The following is a 25,854-nucleotide window of genomic DNA, read 5'->3' as shown; positions in this document are numbered from 1 at the left end:
AAAAAAGAACGTATACACTTTAACAATAGCAATTACCTTTTCCCCTCTACTTAGCAGTGTGTAGAGATTTGAAAAAGAACCAGACCACAACTCTTCTCAGCCACGGCACCATTTCTTGGTCAATCATATTGCTTGACTGCAGTTTTACATGGCATTTATTCCAACCAGTAATAAATGTGTCACAGCACTGGGTACGTACCATAACACATGTACCGAGTAACTGAGCGTTTTAATATGTGGTTTATGTTTTCCTGTGCTAAAACCATTTTATTTAGCCAAGTACTTTGTGAGTCTGCCATAATCCAAAACCTGTTTTTATTGTATTCTGCAACAAAACACATTTAGTAATGCAAAAGGCTTCCACCAGATTGTAAAAAATTAGAACACTTGTGAAGAGCTGCCATGCATTTACCAGCGTACGAAAGCTTTATACATCTAGTCTTTTGTTTCTTTAGCAGTATATTTTCCCTTAGGCCTAATCAACAAAGTGTAAATTCCTCATGGACTAGGCTGGACATGAAACAGACGGGGGGGTGGAACGGAACACATAACTTCCTAAAAAATGGGTGCCCCATTCTAATTTGATTTTAATCTTGCACAAAATAACAGTATTACGATAAGAACATGAGCCGAATTTCTCAGAATAGCATTTTTCTAAAATGGCGGCTTTTCACGCGTCATCTGTAGATGGGTATCTGTTTAAAACAAACAAAGGTGGGTCATATCCTGGTATAACAGCTGACTGGTTTGGTCTTTCATGGTTCTTGGGGCGTCAAGATAACTGCATACCTATCTAAGATTAAGCAGCCATTACGTCAGACAGCACGGGAACACCCCACTTCCAGCCGATTTCCTGTTGTAAAAAAATCTATTTCATTGTATAGGGCTTGTTTTTGCCACTAAAAATGACCTTGTGAAATGCCAGGGAGAAGAGCAACGTTATGAAGGGTTACCATAGAAACGATTAGTATTAAGGAACAGTATTGTTTCACTTCCTCACCATACTTTCATCTGTTAGGAAAAAGAAGTCTTTGAAAATAAATATATTATTTATGACCTACTTTAAGACTGCCATATCTTTTTTAGTTTGATATTATAAAAATTGGGTCAGAGAAACAAAACAAGGGCAATTTTTCATTTTATACAAAAAGATTCATTTCTAAAATAAAGGTTTACTGTACTGAGGGGAATGGTTGAGTATAACAGGCTGGCACTGAGTAAGGACTAAACATTGTTGCTAGGCACTGCCGACTACTGCATTGAAAACTGCGGTGTTAAACGTGCCACCCATCATCATACAACTAAGTTGTTAAATATTTTCAGTATGGACTCACCAGGATCAACATACTGAGGCACATGTTTAACATTTTCAAATGTGCCTCAGTAGAAACAGGCCTATACTGCTTTCACCATTTAACAGAAATACACATAAAATTAAGCAAGCTTTAATGTCTTTAAAAAACCCACCCTGCACTAAAATCCCAAGAAATGTGAAAATCATGAGGCCCAAAAGGCAGCGCCAAACATTGCAAGTCAAATGTAGTACTGCTTACTATTGTTAGGAGGATTGGTGGTCAGTAGTAACGACAGGGGCTTACCAGGAGGTTCCGGGTTCAATCTCAGCTCAGCTGACTCCCTGTTGTGACCCTGAACAAGTCACTTAACCTCCTTGTGCTCTGTCCTTCAGATGACACATAAAACCGAGGTCCTAATGCAAGTGACTCTGCAGCAGCAGTTGTGAAGCATAGTTCACACCCTAGTCTCTGTAAGTCGCTTTGGATTAATGCATCTGCTAAATGACTAATTAATATTAATAATAATAAAAATAATAATGCGTCTTACTGTGCATTAAATGAGACTCTTTCTGTTTTTCTGTGGTTTTTTTTTGTTTTTTTTTTTACCTGTGTAACAGTTCTGCTAACACCATTTATTTACCTCTAACGCCGGATTTCAATTGTGAAATACTCCCAGTGGGAGAAATCCATTATGACAACCTGCAAATCAATAATAGGATGGGAGCAGGTGTCAGAAGTTTTCTCATCCAAATGGAACACATTACTAACAGACTTACTAAGAGTCCATTACTCAAGGTCACCATAGTACTGAAGTGTGAGATTCCATTTCTGATTTCTATTAACAGGTGCTGCATATTTGTGATTATTTACTGAGCACAATGTGATGTTTAACTTAATTGTAGGAAAGAAAACTGATAATGATCTTTGGAACTTCCACAAACGTCAAGGAAACAAAACTCGATCAACACAAACTTGTCAGATTTAACCAATATGCACTAGATTCTAAATTCTATAAATAAACCTTTTTATATTCTAAACTTGTCTATAACACCCTTTTTACAAGGGTGAGATTCCTATGAATTGAATAAATTACAGTAAAACAGGAAAGCACTGGAAACCACTACAGTAATTGACATGTGAAGAAGAAAACAAAAATGTTTTGGTGAACAGTTCTCTGAATACCAACAAATTCAACAACCCTGGCTCTTGCATAGACTATCTGTAATGGTTTAAAGGATCACTACCTGAGCTTTTAGTTAAATAAACCCAGCTGTTGTAGTTCTTGTTTAAATATTTGTCTTGGGGGATTATACATTTTGTGTGTCTCGAAGGAAGGATGCATTTTCTGCTAATTTGAATGGTTTATTCTGAACATATTACATATATTCTATAATCTTGATTTTCAATCTAAATAAATTAGGTTGAATAATGGCATAAAAAAAAAAAAAAAATCCCCATGCATTTGCATGTTTAATTTAGCAAGACACACTTCCACAAGAAACCTGTGTCAATGATCTTTGTCATTAAGTCATGTCATGTTCCATTTGTGAATAGCTTTTCTACTCCAGCACACACTGTATCATGATCCGTACAGTTGTATTGTTTAGATTCTGTTTTGATGCCTACAACAGGGACCCCTGCAAAACACCATGATTTAAATACGTTTCTATGTGTCAACAAACTAAAAGTTAAAATTCAAATGCTGCCAGCAGCAGTTCCAAGATGTTTTTTTGTGTGTGTTTTTTTTTTTATTGAAATTGACTGGGTATGTAAAAACAAGCCAAATTCAATAGCAAATTCGAGCACTTCTTGTTTTGCCGAGTCTGCTAAAAACATTCAAAGCATTCAGGGTTTATAACCGCAGTATTATATATGCTCTCTGTTACACACCGGACAGTGATAGACTGAAATGTATAGTTATAGTTCAGTTCTTGCTGTGTCCTTGGATGAGCAGCTTACTGAATTTCAAACAAGATAAGTGTATAAAAAAACCTTAGACTCCTGCAAGGGAATTTGTTGGGTTTTAAAGTGCTGAAATATGAGTTGCAAAAAATTGTCAGCATTCATTTCTGTCTTTCGTAAATTATGTTTTTAAAAATAAACAAAGAAATTCCAAAACATTGTAAGCTATCAGTATTACATGTCAAAAATCATAATATTTTGTTCCAGAAAAACTAAAAAAGGACCAACAATTTTTAGTCCTTGACCATATGCCATGCGAGTTTGTCAGTTTGGATCTGAAATTAAGTAGGTTTAGTAGCTGTGTTTAGTAGCCTTGTTAAAGAACGCAGATTAACGTACAATCACGATCTCTTGTATAATTAACAACATGAAAGGTTATTTAAGGGTGGGGTACTGCATTATATTCCACATCAAGTCATTAAATATATTTTTCCCATAAGAATTATAAAGGGTGTGTTATGAGATGGAATAAACTCCTTTTTCAGCCTTACACACTCTGTAACTGAACGTTTTCAGACCGTGTTTATCTCCAGTGATCGCCTACTTTACTTTTCTGTAGTTCTATTTGTCTCTGACTCAAAAATGTATAAAAAGTATATAAATAATGGATACAACTTCTCACACAAGCGCAATATACTCTGTAAATGACCTACATTCTGAAAACTTTTTTTGTGTCTTACTGTCACCACACTCCAGTACAGGGAAACTTGAGCTGAGAACTTACAGCAGGGAGATGACATCAAGATCACAGACGAGACTTAGTCATTTTGAAAGTAAGCCAAAATAAACTATCATAGAAACATTTTAAACAACATAAAACTTTGCATCCAGTTTTGCTTCCCCTCCTGGCTAGCTCAACACTTGACGTTAATTCATTTTAAAAATTACTTGTGGTTGAAATATGTATGCATTATTATCTCTGCTTGTCTTGGTTTCTCTGAACCAGTTACTGTACAGCTCATTGGTATGCAGGCTCACTTTAAAAAAGGCAACAATGTGCCGATAAAAAGCAATGATATCTCCCCCTCGCAAAAGATGATTGGGCTGTTGAATAAACCTGACTAAATCAGGCAGCTCATAACTCTTACAAATATTTAGCAGGCCTTCTAAGCCAGTATAGAGATACCGACTGTACAAAAGATGTCTGACTGCATCATGCTCAGAGCAACACCCCATAGTAGAGCAGGGAGGTCAGTGCTTCAGCTGTCAGTGACTAGTATCCTTGAAAACCCACATTAATCAGACACTTAGACAGGGGCCTGAAGGTGAACTCAATGAAACGGTAAGCCAATGTACTGAAGATGTACCTCTTCATCCAGTAATGCAATAGCCTTTAGGTTCAGTAAATCTCCAGCTTCAATCAATACAGGACACGGCTTGACTTTCAGGCCCATGTGACCTTTAGAAACCTGGCTTAGGGTACAGATCATTTGCATTTAGCTGCTGCATGAAGTGATCATGGTTTAAAAAAAAAAAACCTTAACAATAACCGTGATAATTATACATATTTAAATAACATTTGATTATTCATTTCAAAGAAAAATAGTGTTAATGCTGTTTGCTAGTGCAAAGCCAATATATATATCTTTTTGTTTAGCTATTAAAATAATGACTTGGCATTTGCAGGTACTTTACCTCCATCAACAGCAATTTATCAATTAAATGTGCCAAATTAGCTCTAATTAGTAATGATGCATCTTAGCAAACACATTCTGTGATATTACATGTTCAACGAAAGGCTGCCATTGTTTAAACAAGCAGTCCAAGGTTTAGATCCACTCTTACCAATGTGTCCTTTTCTGTCCCTGACTATTCAAGTTTAAAAAGATACTAAACAAAAAAAATACTAAACAACAAAAACTATGCTAAACGTGTGCAATTATTTATTGCAAGCCCTAAAATGCCAAAAGCCACAAAAATAAAATATTTGGTACATTTTATAAAGCCGCTATAATAACGGAAAGATTTTATGTATTTACGAGTTTGATAGTGGCGGATATACACCGTTTGGCTTGTTCTGTCTGTGACGTTTACAATCATTATCATATAAAAATTGATTACATATAAAAATTGATTATTTACCCAATATGTTAGCTATATATTGTTAATTAATACATTTTTGAATAGTTAAAAAAAAGTTTAGTTTTTAGTTTAAAAAGACTCTCTAATCCTCCCATCTCCCCCTGTTTCATTCCCCTTGCAGTACCACATAACCGGGTAAGAACACTTTCAAACTGTCTCACCTCCTGCCAACCTGCACGTTGGACCTTGAAAGCTTCACCTGATCCATGAAAGCCTGTAAATCCAAATTAAACAAAGTAATCATCGAAGGCGAATAGCTTGACATTCATGGCTCTGTGTGTCTGTTTCCTCAAGCACATTATGACATCTGCATGGCTTGACGCCTACAGCTGAAGCTGTAGGATACGCCACTGGAATTCCCAGTGCCTGAAAGGGTCACATGACCTGGGTCGCAAAATTGGCTGCTCAACTGGACCCGGATCACAGACATTAAGTGATGAAGCCCACAGAAGTCCAAATGACCTTGCTGGAAATGGTATCTAGCTGCAAGTTATTTTACTAAATAAGGTTTGAAATCATACCAATTAACAGCAAACATGTTCTCCACAGCTAGACCATTTGCATTGGGTGCACATGTGATTACTATACTTTATGGATTTAGATTTTTTTTTTTTTTTTTTTTTTTTTTAAACAAAAAAATGTAACCATCTAGTTTAAAGTATTTTGAAGCCTGAAAGAATACTGCTGTTAAAACGTTAACCACTCTCCAGTGTATCTATCTTTATAATCCTTAAACAAACAATAATACCCTTGCACAGCTTTATAAGACAGCCACAGTGCACTGATGCAAGCTTGCAAATGTATACAAAAAACCCTCTCTGCACACATGAACTATTTTAATCATTACAATCTGCATAAAACTGCTGCCTTGTAAAAGACACACATCCCCATATGATTAACAAATAGAGACTGGTTAGTGCTTATATCACAGCCATTTGTTGTTATTTAAAATTATACTACCTTAATCCAGTACTCCCAAAAGACTAAAACATCTGCTCTTACGTACCTAGCGAACTTTGCTATCAACAAACACACCAAGCTAGTCAACAAACAGTAACTAAGGGTGAAATTAAACCCAATTAACACAACCCGCTGTTAAAACCTAATGGTGCAACACTTGTTTTAATTAGCTGAAAGATTAAAATCTTCTAAGGAGGTATATCCTGACTTCAGGCTATCTTTACCCTAATAAAACTTGGCTTCCTCCAACTTTTTTTCTGTTGCATTTCTAGTATATTTTAAGGGGCCTTGGAGTGAACTGTTTATGTTACAAACAAGATGCATTTGTAACCAGCATAGCAATACAATGATTAAAGTGCACAGACATACTTTTTGAATTGCCATGCTTGGTTTTACCCAAAAATTGGAATACATGGATTGAAAAGCACTGTGCTAGATAATGGAACAGCCAAGTCCCAAAAGTCAGTTTTGAAAGTGCTGGTTTTGGATTGAAATAAAATAGAAAATGTGACATAATGCTGGAATTAAAGTTCTCACACAGGAAAAATTGAGGCGGTGTAAACCATATAGGTTAGAGATCTTCCTGAGGGCTTTTTTAAAAATAACATAGAAAGCTTCACTTTTTAAAACTGGTTCAATTGAAACAGGCTGTTTATGAATTTCAAAACTGTTTGATGTACTGTATGTGGAACGGGCGAGGCAGAACATTGTTTTTTTATTATTCTCACATGTAACAAAACAGCTCAAAAGCATTAAAAAGCGCACAACTTTTAAAGAATTGTTCAAACTGTTGCCCAAGGGGCTTGACTATGTGGATTCATGGTAATTTGTTTTCATTAAAAAATGAGTAAGGATCCATAAGACTAACCCTTCAATAGATTAGACTAAACAACCACACACATTGTGTGTGTGTGTTTATATATATATATATATATATATATATATATATATATATATATATATATATATATATATATATATATATAATACACACACACACACAATAATTAAACAAACACAACCGACACAGATACAGTAAACTGGTAACAGCTGCAGAAAGAGTTCTCTGAATATCTAGGCATTAAAGAAATAACCAGGATTCTTGAGGATAAATGTCTGGGGCTTATTTAAATCAAAATAGTTCTGCATCCAAGGTCGAAAGGTCAGGGCACTGCAGTCGTAGGTTCCGAAATATCTGTGAGACATGTAGGGCTGTAAGCATGGTGATGACAGGGTATTCAGGTTTTCCTCTTGAAGGGAGGGATTGAAGGCCACTTGCTTTACCTGCATGCCTTGTCGCTTATCAGAAGCAGGAGTAGCCACTGACTGGAGGCCAGCAGTCACTCCAGCCCCATGACTCTCCCAGGGGTAGTCACGGTTTCCAGGCAGGGATCAACTGTACAGAGATCAAGACTGATACAGTGGAGAGCTCCTGGAAATATGACTATCAGGATAAAAACCAAGGGTCATACAGATTCTAATTGATAGGATCCAAGAATAGTTAAGGCAATGTGATGCACAACATTGTACAGCTTTTTCTTTTCTTCTGGTGTTTGTTTTGATAAAGGGAATGAAAAATATGTATTACACAATGGTTTCTTTACAAATATTACAGGAATTGGGGGAAAAACAAACATACACACGTATACTATTGAGAATGAAGAATTTCTCTTCTCTCTGTCATGGTGTTGATGCAAGAAAACAGAAAACAACAAGTAAAAAAGGGTGCATAAGTTGGAGCAGAATGATGCTCTGCTGTCTGCTGGGACCGCCCACTCAACAGAAACATTCACTTGTTTTGAAAGAAAGGTTCACCATATTCAGTCAAAATCTAAATTTACTGTATATTTCACCCATTTACCTTTGTTTCCAATATCTCCCAGAATAGCTTTTCACCACCGTTCTTAAATCTGTACACAATTACAGATCAGATGATATTTTATTGGTGCTGCTTCTGGACAGAAAGCTCTTTAAAAATGGCTGGAAGAGTAAAGCTTGATCAAAACCATTGGTTAAAAACAAATGAAAACATATGCCTAGATTTTTACAGGCTATCTGGGCATTTAGCCATAATAGAATTTATCTACTGTTTGTCTTTAAAAAAAGACCACAATAACTTTGGTAAATCAGAACTGTGCTTCAAACCTGTCAAAAAAAATAAAATAAATACAAATAAAAAATTTGAATTAAAACTAAAATGTCAGAGCTGGTACAAAAATCACACAGAAACTATCCATGCACAGTATTAGCACATATTGTCCACACTACATCACAACAGCGTAATCATTTCGAGTCCTAATCTTGACATATCCTAGAACACAAAGGCTAACAAAAAAAAAGAAAAACTGTACTTGAACAAAAGACCAATAAAGAGTTTCAGAGTTAAAAATAAAATAAAAGGTATGCTGAACAACCAGCTGTCACATGGTTCCAGATAAGCATCCTGCCAGTCCACACAACAGCTGAAATGACACCAACTACTCCTTTTTTCAAGAGCTAAAGATAAGCAAGACTCCCACAGGCAAAGCATTTACTTAAGAGAAACATGTTAAGAGGCGCTTCAATAACAGACATAAAAATAATTCCAGATTTGTGCTCTAATATTTGCCTGCCAGTCGTTGCTGCTGTCAGCACTATACATTAAAACTTGTATCGATATCTTTTACACAGGAAACTAAACCATTCATTTATAAGCTGCGATTCCATTTGTAACATTTATTTTAAAGCAACAAGTTGCTACAATAGATAATCACTGCAGCTATAGTAATAAAATAAACCAATACACTAGAAGAAGGACGGTCACATTATCAAAAGAGAGATGAGAGCTTAGTGTACAAGATCCCTGAAAATCAAGACATTTACTTAGTTTCCAGTCCCCTAATCTAGTTAACAGATGTACAGTCTCACAGAATTCACACATTTATTGCAAACTTATTATCAAAATGAACAGCACTGAGAAGATGCCTTTAAAAAGTAGACTACTGTACTTACCTTTTTTTTTTTTTTCTCCAACCAATTCAGGTATTAATAGAATCGAAAATAAAACTCAACCAAAAAAAAAAAAAATAAATAAAAATAAAAAAATAAATAAATCACTGCAGCAAAAAAAACCAAAAAAAACTGAAGATCACTTTCAACGTCCTCTTAATGAGAAAAATCTGGTTCCTAAAAAAAAAAAAAAAAAATTAGGAAAAAAAAACTCTGAGGCCCTCCAGGGTACTCAGCAAGAGGTGGAGAAGCATTCTAATCTAGACTGCTGACTGTGCTTGCTGCTGTTCCATAATCATGTGGAGTGGTTTTACCATTCAGAGGTGCTGAGAGTACAAGGAATGCAGGTTAGTTCTCTTGGTTGGGAGCTGCTTAGACTTCCTCCAGCACATGAAAAAGTGACACCCACCTAACCTCTAGCCTATTGGAGTGAGTCACCAGCCATTATCCAATCCTAGACCAGCAGTCAGACTTGGATTAATATCGGAAGAGTCTGCAGTGCCAGAGCTCTGGAAGAAGTGGGGGAGAAGCAGCAACAAAAACAAGACCTGGTTTTGGATAAACTAGAGCAAAAAAAAAAAAAAAAAAAAAAAAAAAAAAAAGTGCAACAAACAGAACAGGACTGTTTCTGCAAATCACTAGCTTGTGCATTTATTTATGTTTGATTGGAAAGGTGGCAGTCTATGAAGTAACCTAAATATCTAGCACGCAGAAGCGATTCATAAATTACTGCTGCTTGCGCTTTCCAAGTAAATATACTGTAGTTTTCAAATGGTTCTCATTTAATTGAACCTTTTCAGTACTGTGATACAATGTAATGTCATTGTCAAAAGAGCTTTTTGTGTGTGCATATATATTTTCTTGTTAATGGTTAGGAAATAGTACGATGCATACAAAACCTGGTCTTTGTAACTTCAAACCAAAAAGTATGTGGTCCCCAAACTGACTTTTTACAGAATTTCCATCCACGAACCTAACATTTTAACTCTTAAGATATTTTGCATGTCCAACAGGAGTTGTTAAAAGTATAACCTACCCTACGGTAAAATCTGAGTGCTGCAAGTGATAAAAGCCAGTGCATTGATGCCCAGGAGACCACAAATTTAAACTGTAAATGCCTCATTGTGATTTCCCTGGTAAGAGTTTTACATAAAGTAAATAAAAGGTAACTTTACTTTTAAAGAAGGTTAAATGCAGTACAAAAGAAGTTAAGCACATTAATAAGCATATTAATAAATTAATAAGCAAATTAATTTCCAAATGTATGTAAGCTATTGAGTCTTTAGGGTTAAACTTAATCTTTTGACTTTGGTAATTGAACTCTCCATCAGTCTTTATCATTAGTCATAAACTAATTTCCCTATATACAGTGGCTCCCAAAAGTATTCACCCACCTTGGACTTTTCCACATTTTATTGTGTTACAGCATGGAATCAAAATGGATTTAAATTAGGAGTTTATGCCACTGATCAACACAAAAAAGTCCATAATGTCAAAGGGAAAAATAAAATCTACAAGTTGTTCTAAATTAATTACAAATATAAAACAGAAAATAATTGATTGCATAAGTATTCACCCCCTTTGCTATGACACACCTAAGTAAGCTCTGGTGCAACCAATTGTCTTTAGAAGTCACATAATTAGTTGTTGAGTCCACCTGTGTGCACTTAAGGTGTTTCACATGATTTCAGGTTAAATACACCTGTCTCTGGGAAGTCAAACAGTTGGTTAGTACATTTCCTAACGAAAAGTACATCATGAAGACAAAGGAACATTCAAAGCAAATCCGGAATAAGGTTCTTCAAAAACACCAATCAGGGGTTGGATATAAGAACATTTCCAAGGCATTGAATATCCCCCTGAGCACAGTAAAGTCCATTATTAAGAAATGGAGAGAATATGGCACAACTGTGAATCTGTCTAGAGCAGGCCGTTCTCAAAAACTGAGTATCCGGGCGAGAAGGGCACTAGTCAGAGAGGCCACTAAGACGTCTATGGCAACTCTAAAGGAGTTACAGTCTTCCACGGCAGATCTGGGAGACACTGTACATATGGCAACTATAGACTGGGTGCTTCACAAAACTGGCCTTTATGGGAGAGTGGCAAAAAGAAAGCCATTGTTGAAAAAAAACTGACATCAAATCTCGGCTAGAGTTTGCCAGAAGGCATGTTCAAGACTCTGAGAAGATTCTATGGTCTGATGAGATCGAAATAGAGCTTTTTGGCCTCAATGCTAAGCGCTATGTTTGGCGCAAGCCTAACACCACACATCTCCCTAAGAACATCATCCTTACCCTGAAGCACGGTGGTGGCAGCATCATGCTACGGGGATGCTTCTCTGCGTCAGGGCCTGGAAAGCTCGTGAAGACAGAGGGCAAAATGGATGCAGCAAAGTATAGAGAAATCCTGGAGGAAAACCTGCTGAAGTCTGCAAGAGACCTGGGAGTTGGGAGAAGATTCATCTTCCAGCAGGACAATGACCCCAAACATACAGCCAAAGCCACACTGGAGTGGCTTAAAAACAAAAAGGTCAATGTCCTGGTCAAAGGTCAAAAAGGTCAAAGCCCAGACCTCAATCCAATTGAGAATATGTGGAAAGAGTTGAAAATTTCTGTTCACCAAAGATCCCCATCCAACTTGATGGAGCTTGAGCAATTTTGCAAAGATGGGCAAAATTTGCAGTGTTCAGATGTGCAAAGCTGGTAGAGACTTATCCAAATAGACTCATGGCTGTAATTGCTGCCAAAGGTGCCTAATACTGACTCAAGGGGGAGAATACTTATGCAATCGATTATTTTCTGTTTTGTATTTGTAATTAATTTAGAACAATTTGCAATTTTTGTTCTTCACTTTGACATTATGGACTTTTTTTGTGTTGATCAGTGGCAAAAACTCCTAATTAAATCCATTTTGATTCCATGTTGTAACACAATAAAATGATGAAAAGTCTAAGGATTGTGAATATTTCTGAGAGCCACTATATATATATATATATATATATATATATATATATATATATATATATATATATATATATTATATATATATAGGGATTGATTAAATCAAGGCTTTCTGTAAATTTCAAGAAAGAAGAATTAAACCAATGTTTGGGGATAACAAACAAATAAGCAAGTAGTTATTTCTAAATGAATTATAATTCATCATTAACTCATTCATTTCCTTAATGAACATACAATGAATAAAAAGCATGCCTAAACCTTCAGTGCTTTAACAAGCCCAACCTACCTTGACTAAAGTGAAGCATTCAGTCTATTAATACTGTACCTCTTAATGAAATGGTGAGCCTGATGCCAAAATGAACAGCAGTTAAAATCCCATGGCTTTGTTAATAAACAGTTTACTGTTAAAATTCAACATCCCTGTGCCAGGCATAACATTTCATAGTATGAAAAGCCCAAATGTTTGCAGACCCACACACTGTTTTAATGCCCTCTGAAAACGCTTTTCAACAATATTTGGCAAAATTTCTTTCATTCCAGTTTTGGGCTTTATGGAGGGTAATAACACGACAGACAGCTAGTCCATGTTCGAGAGGTTTGTGGACATGAATGAAGGAGAAACCAACAGGGTCCACATTGTGGCTCTTTGCCCAGAAGATGTCAAAAATGGGACTATACATACATGGGTATTACTCTTCCACTGCTCACATAACTTAGATATTTTAATACAGTTTCCAGAATTGGCAATGATTAATTAGGTGTAATGTACTTTTCTATTTTTAAGCATGTATGCGTGTCATCAGTACATTCTTCAGTTAATCCTAACATCCTAATGAATGGTAAAATACAAGGGCAGGGCTGAAAAATATAATATTGAAACAATTATATTTTTGTTAACCCACTGCACCACCAAGCAAGATAAACATGTATAACATACATTTCAAATTTAGCTAGCCGTTTATGGTGGAATAACTGTAAATCACCACAAAATTAAAAAAAAAAAAAAAAAAACAGTGGCAATGTTTAAATCCATACCCAGCACTACCACTAATACAATATCCTAAGGAAGCTGATTCCATTTAATTACTAAAAGGAGAAATCAATCACGTGAGAGCGCTGGTGTTTGCTCCTGAGAAGATGGTCTTACAGTACTATTATTACTATAGAAAATGTGTAGCTGCAGGATTAAAAAACAGGCTGTTAAAAATACATTGTTTATTATATCTCTTTTATAGTCTGAAAAAGTCAGCTCTTAAATAGGAATTGTATAATTTTATAAATAAGCACATACAGTATTAGACAGACCTACCGATTAATAATGATAATAATAATAATAATGATAATAAAAATTAATAATGATAATAATAATTCTTTCTTCAAATACTAAAGCCATTACATTGAAGGCTGCTGAGGAAATATTTTTTTTTATCCTCACCAATTAAGTGTTCAGTAAAAACAACTAAATCTTATCTGTCATATTATCTACTTTACTGCTGGATTGAAAGGAAAATGCCACCCTCTAAACCTTGTCTAGACAGTCTATAAAGGTATGTGTAACATTTTACATTTTGTAACACAAGATGAACTGACACCATACTTAAATAAAGCCTGGTGAAGAACAGTGAAGGAAATTCATTCCCATCACTAAACGATCCCCAATCCTACAATGAGCTACATTATCTACCACATAATGTTTCAAACCATGGTTTGTAAAATCATGTATTATTTCCCCATAATGAGTCAGTGCACAGGCCTGTTAATGGGAAAGATTTCCTGCTGCAGAGTGGGAAGCCATGGTCTGCAGAGACCATACTTGACCCCGAGCCAAAGAATAAAACTGTTCTCGCCCGAGGCTCTTGGCAGGGTCTGTGCTATTGAATGTGTCTGTAAGATGTACAGAAGGGTGAAGTGTACAAGGAATAGTATCACCGCCATGAATGCAAAAGAATGTCTTTGTCATCTCAATGGATCTTTAAAAAGACTCCTTTTCAAAAATATAAGCCTGCTGCAGAATGAGTCGCTTCTGCCTAGTACTGTGCCAGGTTTGGAATTCACATTAGACTGATTCAGCAATTGAAAGCAGTGCTGTTTTTATATTTCTTTCCCTCAAGACACATAAAAAAGCTAGTTCTATGTTCTTTAACGTGTTTAATTAGAAACGGTATCGTATTTTCTTTGGCATATTTGAATCATCTTTCCAAATCAATAGTTGCTATTTTTTCATTGTTTTTTGGCTCATTACTGCACTAGCTAGCGATGTACAGCCGCTGCCATGATCCTGTTACAAAGAGATGATTATTATTGTCCCATATTAAGCCTCCGAGGCAGGAGCAGTTTGTTGCCTTAAAGTCCATTTATAAGAGAAACATTGCTTCTTTATGAAGGCTTTAATTTCGCATGTGAACAAATGCATTGATGCTCTCAAAGCTTATCTGCGTTTATGCTTCATGAACGCAATCCAGATGCATCCCACACACACACAGCTATGGCCAATAGTTTTGCATCACCTAGAATTTTAGGACTGAGACATAATAAAAAAAAGAAACTTAAAAAAATGTACATATATAATTTAGATCTTTTACTTAACATGTTGTAATCAAAAGAAACTACAAAATGATATTGCAAAACTCTACCAAAAGCCATAACGGTAGTACAGTATTTCATGTTTGATTTTGAAACACATTTTAGCAATTTTTATCATTTTTCCATTAAGTATATGGAAAACTACAAAGTGTTATGTAATTCTAAATGCTAATGTAACATTATTCAGAAAGTTTCATTCGACTTTATAAAACAAAGTTAGTTAATTCTATAGGGTGATGGCACACTTTTGGCCATAGCTGTGTGTGTGGGTGTGGGTGTGTGTGTGTGTGTGTGTGTATATATATATATATGTATGTATATATATATATATATATATATATATATATATATATATATATATATATATATATATATATATATTTGTGGAACTTCAGTTATTAACTGAGTCCATAATAAATGCATCATAACAAATGTGTTTTAAGATAGGGGCATTAGGATGAGGAGACCATGTTTGGTGTATATTTGTATGTATTACAGTTTCTTGACAAGCTGTCACATTACAGATTAGTTGTATAAAACAAGCAGAGGTATAGAAATGAAAAACAGTACGAGACTGAATAAAATACCAATGTATTTAGCTGCTCGGAAACTGACATTGCACTCTGCTGAGCAGAACGAATGCCCCCTGGTTTTTCACAAGACAGCACTGATGAAATTAAAGCAGAAATAGTGATCTGTGTGGGTTGCTTTCTGGTACACCATAAATCCTTGGAAGCTGGCTGATATATTTGGCACCGCACTGCATTTTATAAAGGAAGATCTATGAACATATATAGCACATGCATGTGCCTGACATGGATAGTATTGCAAAAGTAACCATTTCCTTTAACCTTCCTGCACGGACAAAGGCCAATTGAACCGTGGTAATTGAGAAGTTCTCCCAAAATTGCTTTTCTTTTGTCAGAAGTACAATTCCATCTGGGATCATTCAAGTGTCCAACACACACACCCAAACCTAGACACAGCAGATATATGGTTTCTTTTCCAGACAGGTTTTATATCCAGAGAGATCCTGGGCTGAGTCTCCCACTGGACACCTCATACCATGACACAATCAATCGCTGGATATTACGATTATTGAAAGGTTGCATACTAACCAACAGTCCTGCTGCTGCTCTCTCTTCAATATTGGTCTGTTTCCAATGACCACTAAAAGAATACTTCCTCCCCCCTATATTGGTGTCAAGTCTGGAGAAGGGCACAAAATGGATGCTACTTAGACCAAATTCTTCGTCAGTGATAACACAAGAAGATACTGACATCTCAAAGATATTTTTTCCAATTGCATTTTAACAGCAGTGAAATGGAAGAGTTTACAATTAGTGATGACTGTTAAGAAACAGAAAAAAGCACCTCTGGCATTAATCAATGGGTTGTCAATCTGTAGCTGTTCCTGCAACACTGTCATTGACTAACCCTTCAAACTGGTTGGTTAAGTCTTTTAGGCATTATGAATGAAGTGCATTGATTGCTGATTAATCATGAGGAAGTCATTTGATACTTTAACATCTACATTGTTGTACTAAGAACATTAAAAGAGCACATGCAAACCCACAGAAATTCAATAGGCTTTTGTACATACTTCTCTATAAAAACACGCCTTATGGAAGTAGACTTAAGCAGCAGTGGCAATAATCAGCCAATTACCAACCCTGAGACCAGGGGGTCTCAATAATGACTTGATTCAGCCAAATGTTAAGTAATTAAAAAGCTGATGTGACATTGCAGTAATGCTGAGCAGTCAATTCCACTTAATTGGAATCACTTGGGATCAGAAAATTATTTTACAATGGCAATTATCAGTTATCAGGGGGGGGGGGGGGGGGGGGGGGGGGGGGGGGGGGGGGTGGTTGCAGGTGGTCAATTTAATTTAATAAAAAACTGTTCTCATGTCTATCAGTAATGAATCATAAACTAACTGCACACATGTACAAAAATGTAATTTCTCTACCATGCAGGTAAATATATCTATTGCACCCTTTTCCTGCATGTCTACACTTTAGTATGGGCTTAAATGTTAGTAACTACTGTAACAAACAAGAAAGTGGGGATAAGACCTAATTCACGGAGGCTGGAATCAAGGATTTGAAATAACTATTTATTCAGTTAAAACATTATATATATATGTGTGTGTGTGTGTGTGTGTGTGTAAAAATTTAACATGGGGGCAATACATTATTTAAAACCTGATATTGCAGTCACATCGGTCTATACTTCTTTTCACATCCCTGCCAGCCACAAACACACTGGAGATTCATATGCATGGAAATCAAAGCAGCAATGTACCCCCTCAAGTCAAATATCAATATGTACAAACTTCATGAACCTAGTGTCAGCTTTCCCTGTAGTTCCTCCTGACTGGTTTTAGATCCCTGATCAGGGCGCTCTCCCTTCTAGAGGCTTGTGTCTTGCTGCTCACTGCCACTGCACACTGCAGATAAAACACTGTAGCTAAATTAACACTTGCCACTTGGGACTGAAGGCACAAAATAAATTCAATTCCACAGTAGCAGATGTCATATCAGATGCTCAGATGCAGTCACCTTAACAGCAAGCACTAGCATATACTTTGGAACACACACCCACACATACAATATTAATTTGTAATATACTGGAACAGTCTTCTAAGGTAGTTACCAACACATGTAACCTGGCTACAGCTGTTCTATCAGGGTTTTTTTTTTCTTTAATTAGTTTTAGGGAAATAATTGTAACTGGAGTTTGCTCGCTGAAACTGAATCAAGAATACTGCATATATGGACAAATCCCCCTTTTGCAGTGTTCTTTCTCTTGGGTAATAATTATTCTACACGCTAGACTGAATCATTTACAGTACGAGGAATTTAAACTGCACATGGCAGTTAAAATTCAAACACTGATGTCAAATTTCACCCTAGAAAAACAAATTTCATGTAATGTGTATCACCAAATACATTATAGAGTTTCGGATGATATTACCACCCTCTGCATAATTATTCCAACAGCAGCTTAAAGTAAAAGCACATTCTCAGTTTACAGGAGGGTGTGCTCTAAGCAATTTGCGCCAAGCAGCAACCACTTATTTTATAGGGGGAGGGTCCCATGATAACCACCAAGGTGTTTCCCTAGCATTTTAAAACAAGATGGGGCTTATCCTGGTGGGGTAAAGGTTTTTTTTTTGTTCTTACAGATGTCCCCCATCTATGCTAGTGGATAATCATCATACTTCTGCGATTCCAATTCACAGTGACCGGGAGTAGCTTTGAGACCCCCAGGTTACTCCGTGGCCTCTTCTGATCAACAGCCCATCATCTTAATTTCCCATAATGATCCTAATGGGAAGGTGATCATATGAAAAAAATATAAATAAAAAGGAGCAACTATCGCTTGAAATTCTGGTAAATGCAGCCCACGCTTTTCCCTTTTCCTTTATTTTATTGTTCTAAACTGGTATGGCTCGTCTCCAGAAAATCAATAGCATGGATTGTTCCAAATTAAACCACTTGTGTAATAAAAAGGATTCAGGAGCCAACCTTCTTTGATGGTCTGTTTCCTTTTGCATTCATTCTCTTCCAAGACAGCACCTGTTATATCAATATCCATAGTCTAGGGGGACTTGATGCTGTGCTGTTTAAAAGAAAGACTGGGGAGTCTTCCCTTGTGCTTATCATTTTCTATTCTCTACCCAGGATTAACAGCTGTCCGCTTCCATCCCAAAGGTATTTGTAGGTCTCAGGAAGAAAAATCAAAACCTGTAACTGTTCTTATACATTTTCAATTGTAGATGCTGAATAGAATGAAATACAGTTTCTATTACTTTTGAAGAAACTGCACTGCATTTCCCAGAAGTTTTAGTTTTCTGGGTGAAATGTAAGAATGCTACAGAACAATCAATGGCATTGTTCCATTTCAAACTGTCCAATTATTGTTTTCTTTTCATTTTCATTTTTAAACACACCTACCACACCAGAGGAAAGACAGAGTTCCAGTTTCTTTGTATTATTGTGACTACAGTACTGTCATTTACTTCTCTGAGAAGGAGAGTGAAAAAACACAGCAACGATCTTCTCTTAATCAAATCCTCAAATTTCCAAATTGATCAAATCTCCCTCTACGCATCTATCTACAGAGGAGCTTCGAAGATTCAAAGGAACATTTTAAAGATCATTTATGATATGATGCTCGTAAAAGGCAGTAGGATTAACGTGTTTTTGTCCGTCACAGCTGAGTAGCCTCTGACAGATTTACAAAAGCAAAATCATTTGAGCTGCATTTGAATGTGTTTACAGAATTATAGTTTAAAATGGCATGGCCAACGTCTCACGTCTGAAGATTGCATGCATTGTTCACCTTCAATTACGACGCCAATAAATCACCGCTTGGCCCAATCAACACCTTCAGGCATATATGTGTTATAACGCGAATTGTAGAATATTTGCCTAATGTAAGCCAATTATTATGAATGTTAGGAATCAGAAAATCCTGATTGATCCATATCGCAATCAGACTGCTTTATACACTCTGTATTCTGAATGGAAATTCCTTTTCTGGGATGTATGCAAACCTTGATTTTAAAGGCTATGCTTCAGCAGCTGCTGTAAGGGGGGTATTTGGTATTTCTAGTACAAACTAAAACATTTGCTTAGGTTTTCATTCAGATTTTTAATTAAAGGAGTAATAACTAATTCTTTAAAATTCATTTTGTGTACCGCCTGCAAGTGTTATTAACATTACTACACTTGTACACAAAATGGATTTTAAAGTATCCTTTAAAGATTTTCAGTAGAAAACAGGGGTAACCAGTGATAATGCTGCAAATGCTAATAAGATGGACCTTGATAGACCTTGCTTTGCACTCTTCTAAATCATCTGAGAAGGGAAGACAGCCCCCAGCTGTATGTGCAGCTGCTACTGTAAAAGCAGGGTCACAAACCTGAAGGCAAAAATGTACACAAAGACTTAATTACGAATGAAATACAACTACTGATACAGTGGTAAAATATTTACCAACAAAAGCTCTATTAGAGTCTCTGTGTGAATAACCAAATATTTGTATCCCACTAATCTAAATAAAGACAGGTCTAAATTCTGCATCCATTTAGATAATTAACATGGACCCCCTTGTGTTACAAGGCTTTGACAAACCAACTTCTGTAACAGTGCATTTTAATCAACAGTAATTTATAGATTTAAAACTTCCATATTTGCTAATGTTTAAATCCATTGAATATATACCCCATGCTTAAGTCTGTAAGATACATTATCAATTTTGACAGTAAGCATAAAAAATGTTTAATTATCATAAGAAGTGTAGTCAAAAAAGAAATATAGAATTCTGTATTTATGGATATTTCAGGCATTTCCCTTAAAGGGAAGCCATTTCAAAGTGTTCTACAAGAAAAGGGAAAGTCCGGAGTAGACTTCTCTGCAACTGACAACAGCAACAGAAGTATTCCCAAAGGACTTCGGCATAGTTTTAAGTTTCAAAACTGGTAACTCATTAAAATGTAGCACAGCTCATTTTAATTTTAAAACTACAAAAGGTTGCAATGCTGCCAAACTAAAATGCAAATTAATGCAGACTTTTTAAATAACTAAATTTCAAGGTCTATGGACTGTAATGTCAATTATTACCCATTCTGAATGCAACAGACGATCACATCACTTCAAACACTGAATGAAAAATCCAGCTTCTTTGAATGAACTGAAACCTGCTAACTTCTAATTTGAGTCATATCTAGAAAAAAGCATTTCAGCTGTCCAATATTGAGTATATTTTTGACAGAACTGAATAAAGTATGTTTAATCCCGATAGAAATCTGAGGTACTCTTTTAGATTTCAGTTTACAGATTGTCTTTCACAAACACTGGCCAGTTTAACTATGCCCCCAAAATCCTCTGAGATATAGGTGTGTCTACCGCTCTTTTATGTAGCATTGCATTCTAATCCTGGCTAGACAACTTGACTTTTAACATTGGCTTCATGAGAAAAACAGCATACATTTGAGCCGAGTTTTGAAGATTTCCTCCATGATTTTTTGCAGTATAAGTGGCTGTTAGGAATTAAAATAAAGAGCCAGATCATCAACATAATCCCCAAACAAATCTAAATTATGAACCAGCCAGCATTTCACTCCCCAGTTCATAGCTTAGATGAAGCAGTATCATATTTATTTGAAACAATACAGATGCTACCGGGAGTTCTAATTAAACATAACATTAAATAAAGAAAAGAATCATGTTGGTCTGCGATCAAAGTTCAAACACCATCGACCCTGAGTCCCTCACTAAAATATTTGTAGTCTGTCCACATAATCAAAACAAGCTGTTTTAGCTCAAATCCCACTGTTGTGCAAGTTGTCTGGTGGAAGGATTTTTAACCAAATGCGTAAACCAAAATGTCAAAGTTAGCCTAGAGTTCAAAATTGAGCACACTCATGACTAATTTAATTAAATTTATTAAAAAGACTTAACAGAAGACACATGGCAATTTTACAGGATGAAAATTGTTAAAAAAAAAAAAAAAAAAGATCAGTTTCATTTCAGACCTCAATCCGTTCCAAACAGTATAATGAAACCATCAAGCGGACAATGTTAATTTGCCAGGACTTCTAAATTTAATAAATTAAATCTGATATGAGAAAGAAAAAAAAAAAGAACTATGAAAGGTTAAATATATCTTAATCTAAAAAAATTAAATAACTGAGGAGAACATAAGTCTTTATCAAGTAGTTATAAAATAAAGTCACCATTATGTGACCTAATAGTCTTTTCAGGATAATAAATCTGCAACCTGTTACCATCCTTACTGGACACCAACGGAAATGGTTTAACTCATCTGAGATTTAACAAAAACATTCAATAGAGATCCCAGTATGGTAGGAGTAGAAACTTCTGAAAAGAGAGCACTATGCAGTCCTAAAGCAGCAATGAATCTGATATTTGAAAATGTAGTTTACATAATACTCAGCTACCCACCATGAAGATTAATTATTTATGTGCCTTATTGCCATCTGGCCGATAATTTAGTTAAAGTAAATACAATAACCGTTTAAATTGGACGTCCTAGCGATTGAATTTTGTACGACATAGGGCTTTAAAAACAATGCACTTCTGATCTACGCCGATTAAAGAAATTAGATCTAAGACCTACCGGCAATGCACACTTCATCGTGTCCTAATTAGATTTAAAAAATACAAGTACATTATAACCCTTAGCAACTGGCAAATACTTATTTTTAATCGCCTTGTATAGTTCAGACAGTATTATCCGCCAAGCCACTAAGTAAAGAAAGCATTAGTGTGGAACTATGAGCCACCACGGCCATTTATAATATTCATGCATTTCAAAAACCATGCTGTCACTTCTTATTCCCATGTCTTCCTAGGGCAAATAATATTTCAAAGATTAATCAGATTTACTTGAGTCTGAATTCTAGTAATCAGGGTTATGAATCTGGTTGTGGTAGAACTGCTTCTGCTGAAATCAAAGCAAATTATTACTTTGTTTACAGCATTAAGAATAAAAATAAATAAATCATGGCCATTTATATTATTACTGTTATACATAATTTAAAGCAACTTTGAATGACGGTGTCATTTAACCTTTAGATGTTTAGTTACGTGGCTACGTAACCACACGTCTGATTACACTGCGTGCACTTTCCACTTAAAGTAAGTTAAAATGATGTATGATGTAATAAAGTGGACAGTCAACAAGGTCTGGTTGCTCATAGCTGAACTTGACAGCTGTTAATGTTTTTCCCCCATATAAAGAAAACTGCATCAAAATAAAAAGCACCGTTCCAGCGTGTTTGTGTCCCTGTATACTCACAGCACCAGGCCCGGACAGCAGAGCACAGCTCCTTCAAGGGGTCTTCAATTAAAAGGTTTAGGAACTACCATCTGGCAAAGAGTCGCAGTGCTGAATGACATTAGGACAAGTTCCAGTGATAGGTGTGGTCTGCTGCAATCATGTGGACAGATATGGAAAACATGTGTACTTGCAACAATTTTTCCAATTTGTAACTATTTGTAAAAGATCCTATTAGGGACCATTACTAGTTAAAAAAAAAAAAAAAAACACACACACACATACTTGTGTTAAAATTGACATGTTAAAAACTGTCATGCACATGTTTTCCGCTTTCGACACAAATTCTAATTTAGTGTGCTGACTTTTGCAAATATAATTACCTTTGGTTAACGTTGAGCTGCATGTGCTAAGCTTCAGAATCTGTGTGCTATGCACACTGGGCAGGGGGTGTGGGTTAATTTCCTCAGAGACACAGTTAGTCATTTTTTCCTCTGAGGTGTTGAAACTATATGGGGGCATATTGCACATTCTTTTCCTATAACTGCATAACTGACTTGGTGATTGAAGTAAGGCATAGCTTCTCAATGTATTCTGGGTTACCATTAAATAACAAGTAGCTTCAAATGTCTTTTTAAGCGTTATTTTTACATTTGCTTGCTACTTTATAGTGTTTGTCTAAGTGGTCATGGGTTATGTAATATTTAGTTACATCATTACAATTTTTCTCTAAATCTGCCTTGACCGGGTTTTGAACTCGTCTGGAGGATCATAAGTAAGGAGACTGAACAAATCTTCCTTAGTCCATTCAAACAATGTGACAAAGTGAACTTTCAACCCAGCTGTACATCATTTTATATATATATATATATATATATATATATATATATATATATATATATATATATATATATATATATATATATATATATATATATATATGGAGAGAGAGAGAGAGAGGGCCTAAACGAGTGATTAGAACAGACTGAGAAAGGCATGTGCGATTCTCTAAAATATACTTTACTGTACAAGTACAAATAATGTTTTGTGTTTTTTTTGGTTTGTTTTTTTTAAAGATTGCATTTTGTAAAGCATACAGTGTAATAAGCCGCTTAATACATTATCATCTGGTCACATTTACCAAGCAATATAAAAAATGATGTATCTCCTTAAATGATTTTGGGGAAAAAAAAAAAAAAAAAAGGATTAGAAATTGTGCTGAACTACCATTTTTTTCTGCCTGAAAGTTACAACATGCATGGCCATTATACAAAAATTGGAAACAAAAATACAGGAAACTAAACATTTGAACTTGATGCAGATTTCCACGTCAAAACATAATGATCAAGGGAAAAAGTACTTGATTCTAACATTCTGCACGCACAGAAAAAAAGTACAAAAGTTTAGACTTCAACTAAGAAAGCATTAGGAGTATCCATTTCACATCAGAACAGGCACAGTGCCAAACTGAAAGCATCCACGTTGTAGCAGCATACAAATCAGATAGAAGCATTATGGTTAACCCTTTCCTGCCGAAATAAATAATAAAATATCACCCCCCCGCAAAAAAAAAAAAAAAAAACATACTTTTTAATAAATAATATTTTTAAAAACTGCTAATCTCGACCCCTTTCTAAGTTAGAATACACAAATTAAAAAAAAAAAAAAAATAAAAAAATCAGATTTCAAATATCTTCTACCATTGAGGAGCTACGAGATCTTGTCTGATCAATGGTCTGTGTGACAAAACGACCCTATTCACAGACACTGTCAGCTATGGAAGTCCAGACAAAGCAAAATATCACAAAACACATTGTCAAATCGTATGTGAAACCTTTTAACCTTGAAATATATGAACAAATACAAGTAAAAAATGCTGTTTAAAGTATTCAATAAATTTTGCATTATGAAGAGAAAGCATATTTATATACAAGCGTCATAATTCAATATAACCACGAATGGCAAATAAAAAAAAAAGTCTGTAATCTATAACAAAAACTATATAGAAAAAAACGAAAAAAAAAAAAAATGACAACAAAGCAGTAAACCTAACTATATACTGAGCTACTGCAATGGATGTTGCCACCACTGTAAAGCAAACAAACACATAAATAAATCATTTTTGGCATATAAACAATGTACTGTACATTTGCTGACTTTTGATAATTTTGCATTATGAAGAGAAAATCATATGTATATACACAACTTATAGAATTCAATATAACCAAATCAACAATAACAACAAAAAAAGTCTCTAGAAAAATCTAACTATATGGTGATCATAAAGCAGTAATCGTAAAGATAATGGGGTGATGCAATAAATGCGGCCACCACTGCAAATAGGAATAAATACAAGTGATGTTGTGTGGTGTACGTACAGACATGCGCCACTTCATCAAGACTTCTTGGGACAAGGAGAAATATCCTGAATATGCGGCTGTCCCAGTTAAAACGATTCTTAATGAAACTAAAAAGAATGAAACTACATCACATTATGATTAAATGTTGAATACATAATTTAAAATACGAGTCAATGTTTTTTCCTTCAAGAGTTCAATGTGTTTTACACAATTTACGCAAGTCACTCTGTAATCACGTACTCACTGCACTGCGCTACACAACCTGTCTTGCTCTGAAAGGAGACCTCCATTCATCATTTGAAAATGCTGTATCCAAATTAAACAACATAAATAGCACTGGGAAGAACACAGTCTCCCAGAGCCGATCCCATTTAAGCCGTAATCCCGATTATCAGTATCCCCATTAAGCGGCCTCAACGCTATTGTCAATTTCAAGCCTCCTCTCGATTTTATGTGCTGGTAGATGCGTTTGCTGTGTATGCGTTTTTTAAATGTATCAAAAAAAAAAAAAAAAAAAAAAAAAAAGCCGGCATATAGGGATACCATTTTTGTTTCCGTGTGCCTAACCTTATTCAATGACAAGACTCAGAAAGACCCATCTGCCCCCACGGCACATGAGACATCCTTAAAGAGATCGCATCATCAGTGCTTAAACTCCGAAATTAGAGCGGTCCTGTGCATAGAGGTTAAAGGACACATAGAGACTGCTCTTCTACTTCTAAAGACAACAGTGCACTAAAGAGAGACCAAATGAGCCACGATATGTACTCATAGTATGCCAGTGTATGTTGGAGTTTCTCTGCTTTTTACAATAATAATACCCCACAGATTGTGTGCCTAAACACATATTG

The 25,854-nt window shown here is 35.5% G+C and overlaps 1 protein-coding gene across 3 annotated transcripts in view; it reads right to left on the bottom strand.

Moving 5' to 3' along the window:
* The window catches only part of LOC121329204 (prickle-like protein 2), a 65,534-nt gene that overhangs the window by 18,098 nt on the left and 21,582 nt on the right, over positions 1–25,854 (bottom strand). The window contains exon 1 of one of the 3 annotated variants that reach the window (XM_041274678.1): positions 9,291–9,377. The exons of 1 other annotated variant lie outside the window; for it this stretch is intronic. Coding sequence is in view for 1 of the 2 variants with exons in the window: in XM_041274676.1 (XP_041130610.1) it covers positions 5,501–5,604 (104 nt within the window). In the remaining variant the exon portion in view is untranslated. Of the gene's footprint in view, positions 1–5,500; positions 5,901–9,290; positions 9,378–25,854 lie in introns of those variants that run through there. One more of the 3 variants, XM_041274676.1, reaches the window with a different exon arrangement.

Source organism: Polyodon spathula, chromosome 16, assembly GCF_017654505.1.
Source record: "Polyodon spathula isolate WHYD16114869_AA chromosome 16, ASM1765450v1, whole genome shotgun sequence".
NCBI lineage: Eukaryota > Metazoa > Chordata > Actinopteri > Acipenseriformes > Polyodontidae > Polyodon > Polyodon spathula.
Note: the sequence above shows the minus strand (reverse complement) of the source record. Positions and strands in the feature narration are given on the sequence as shown.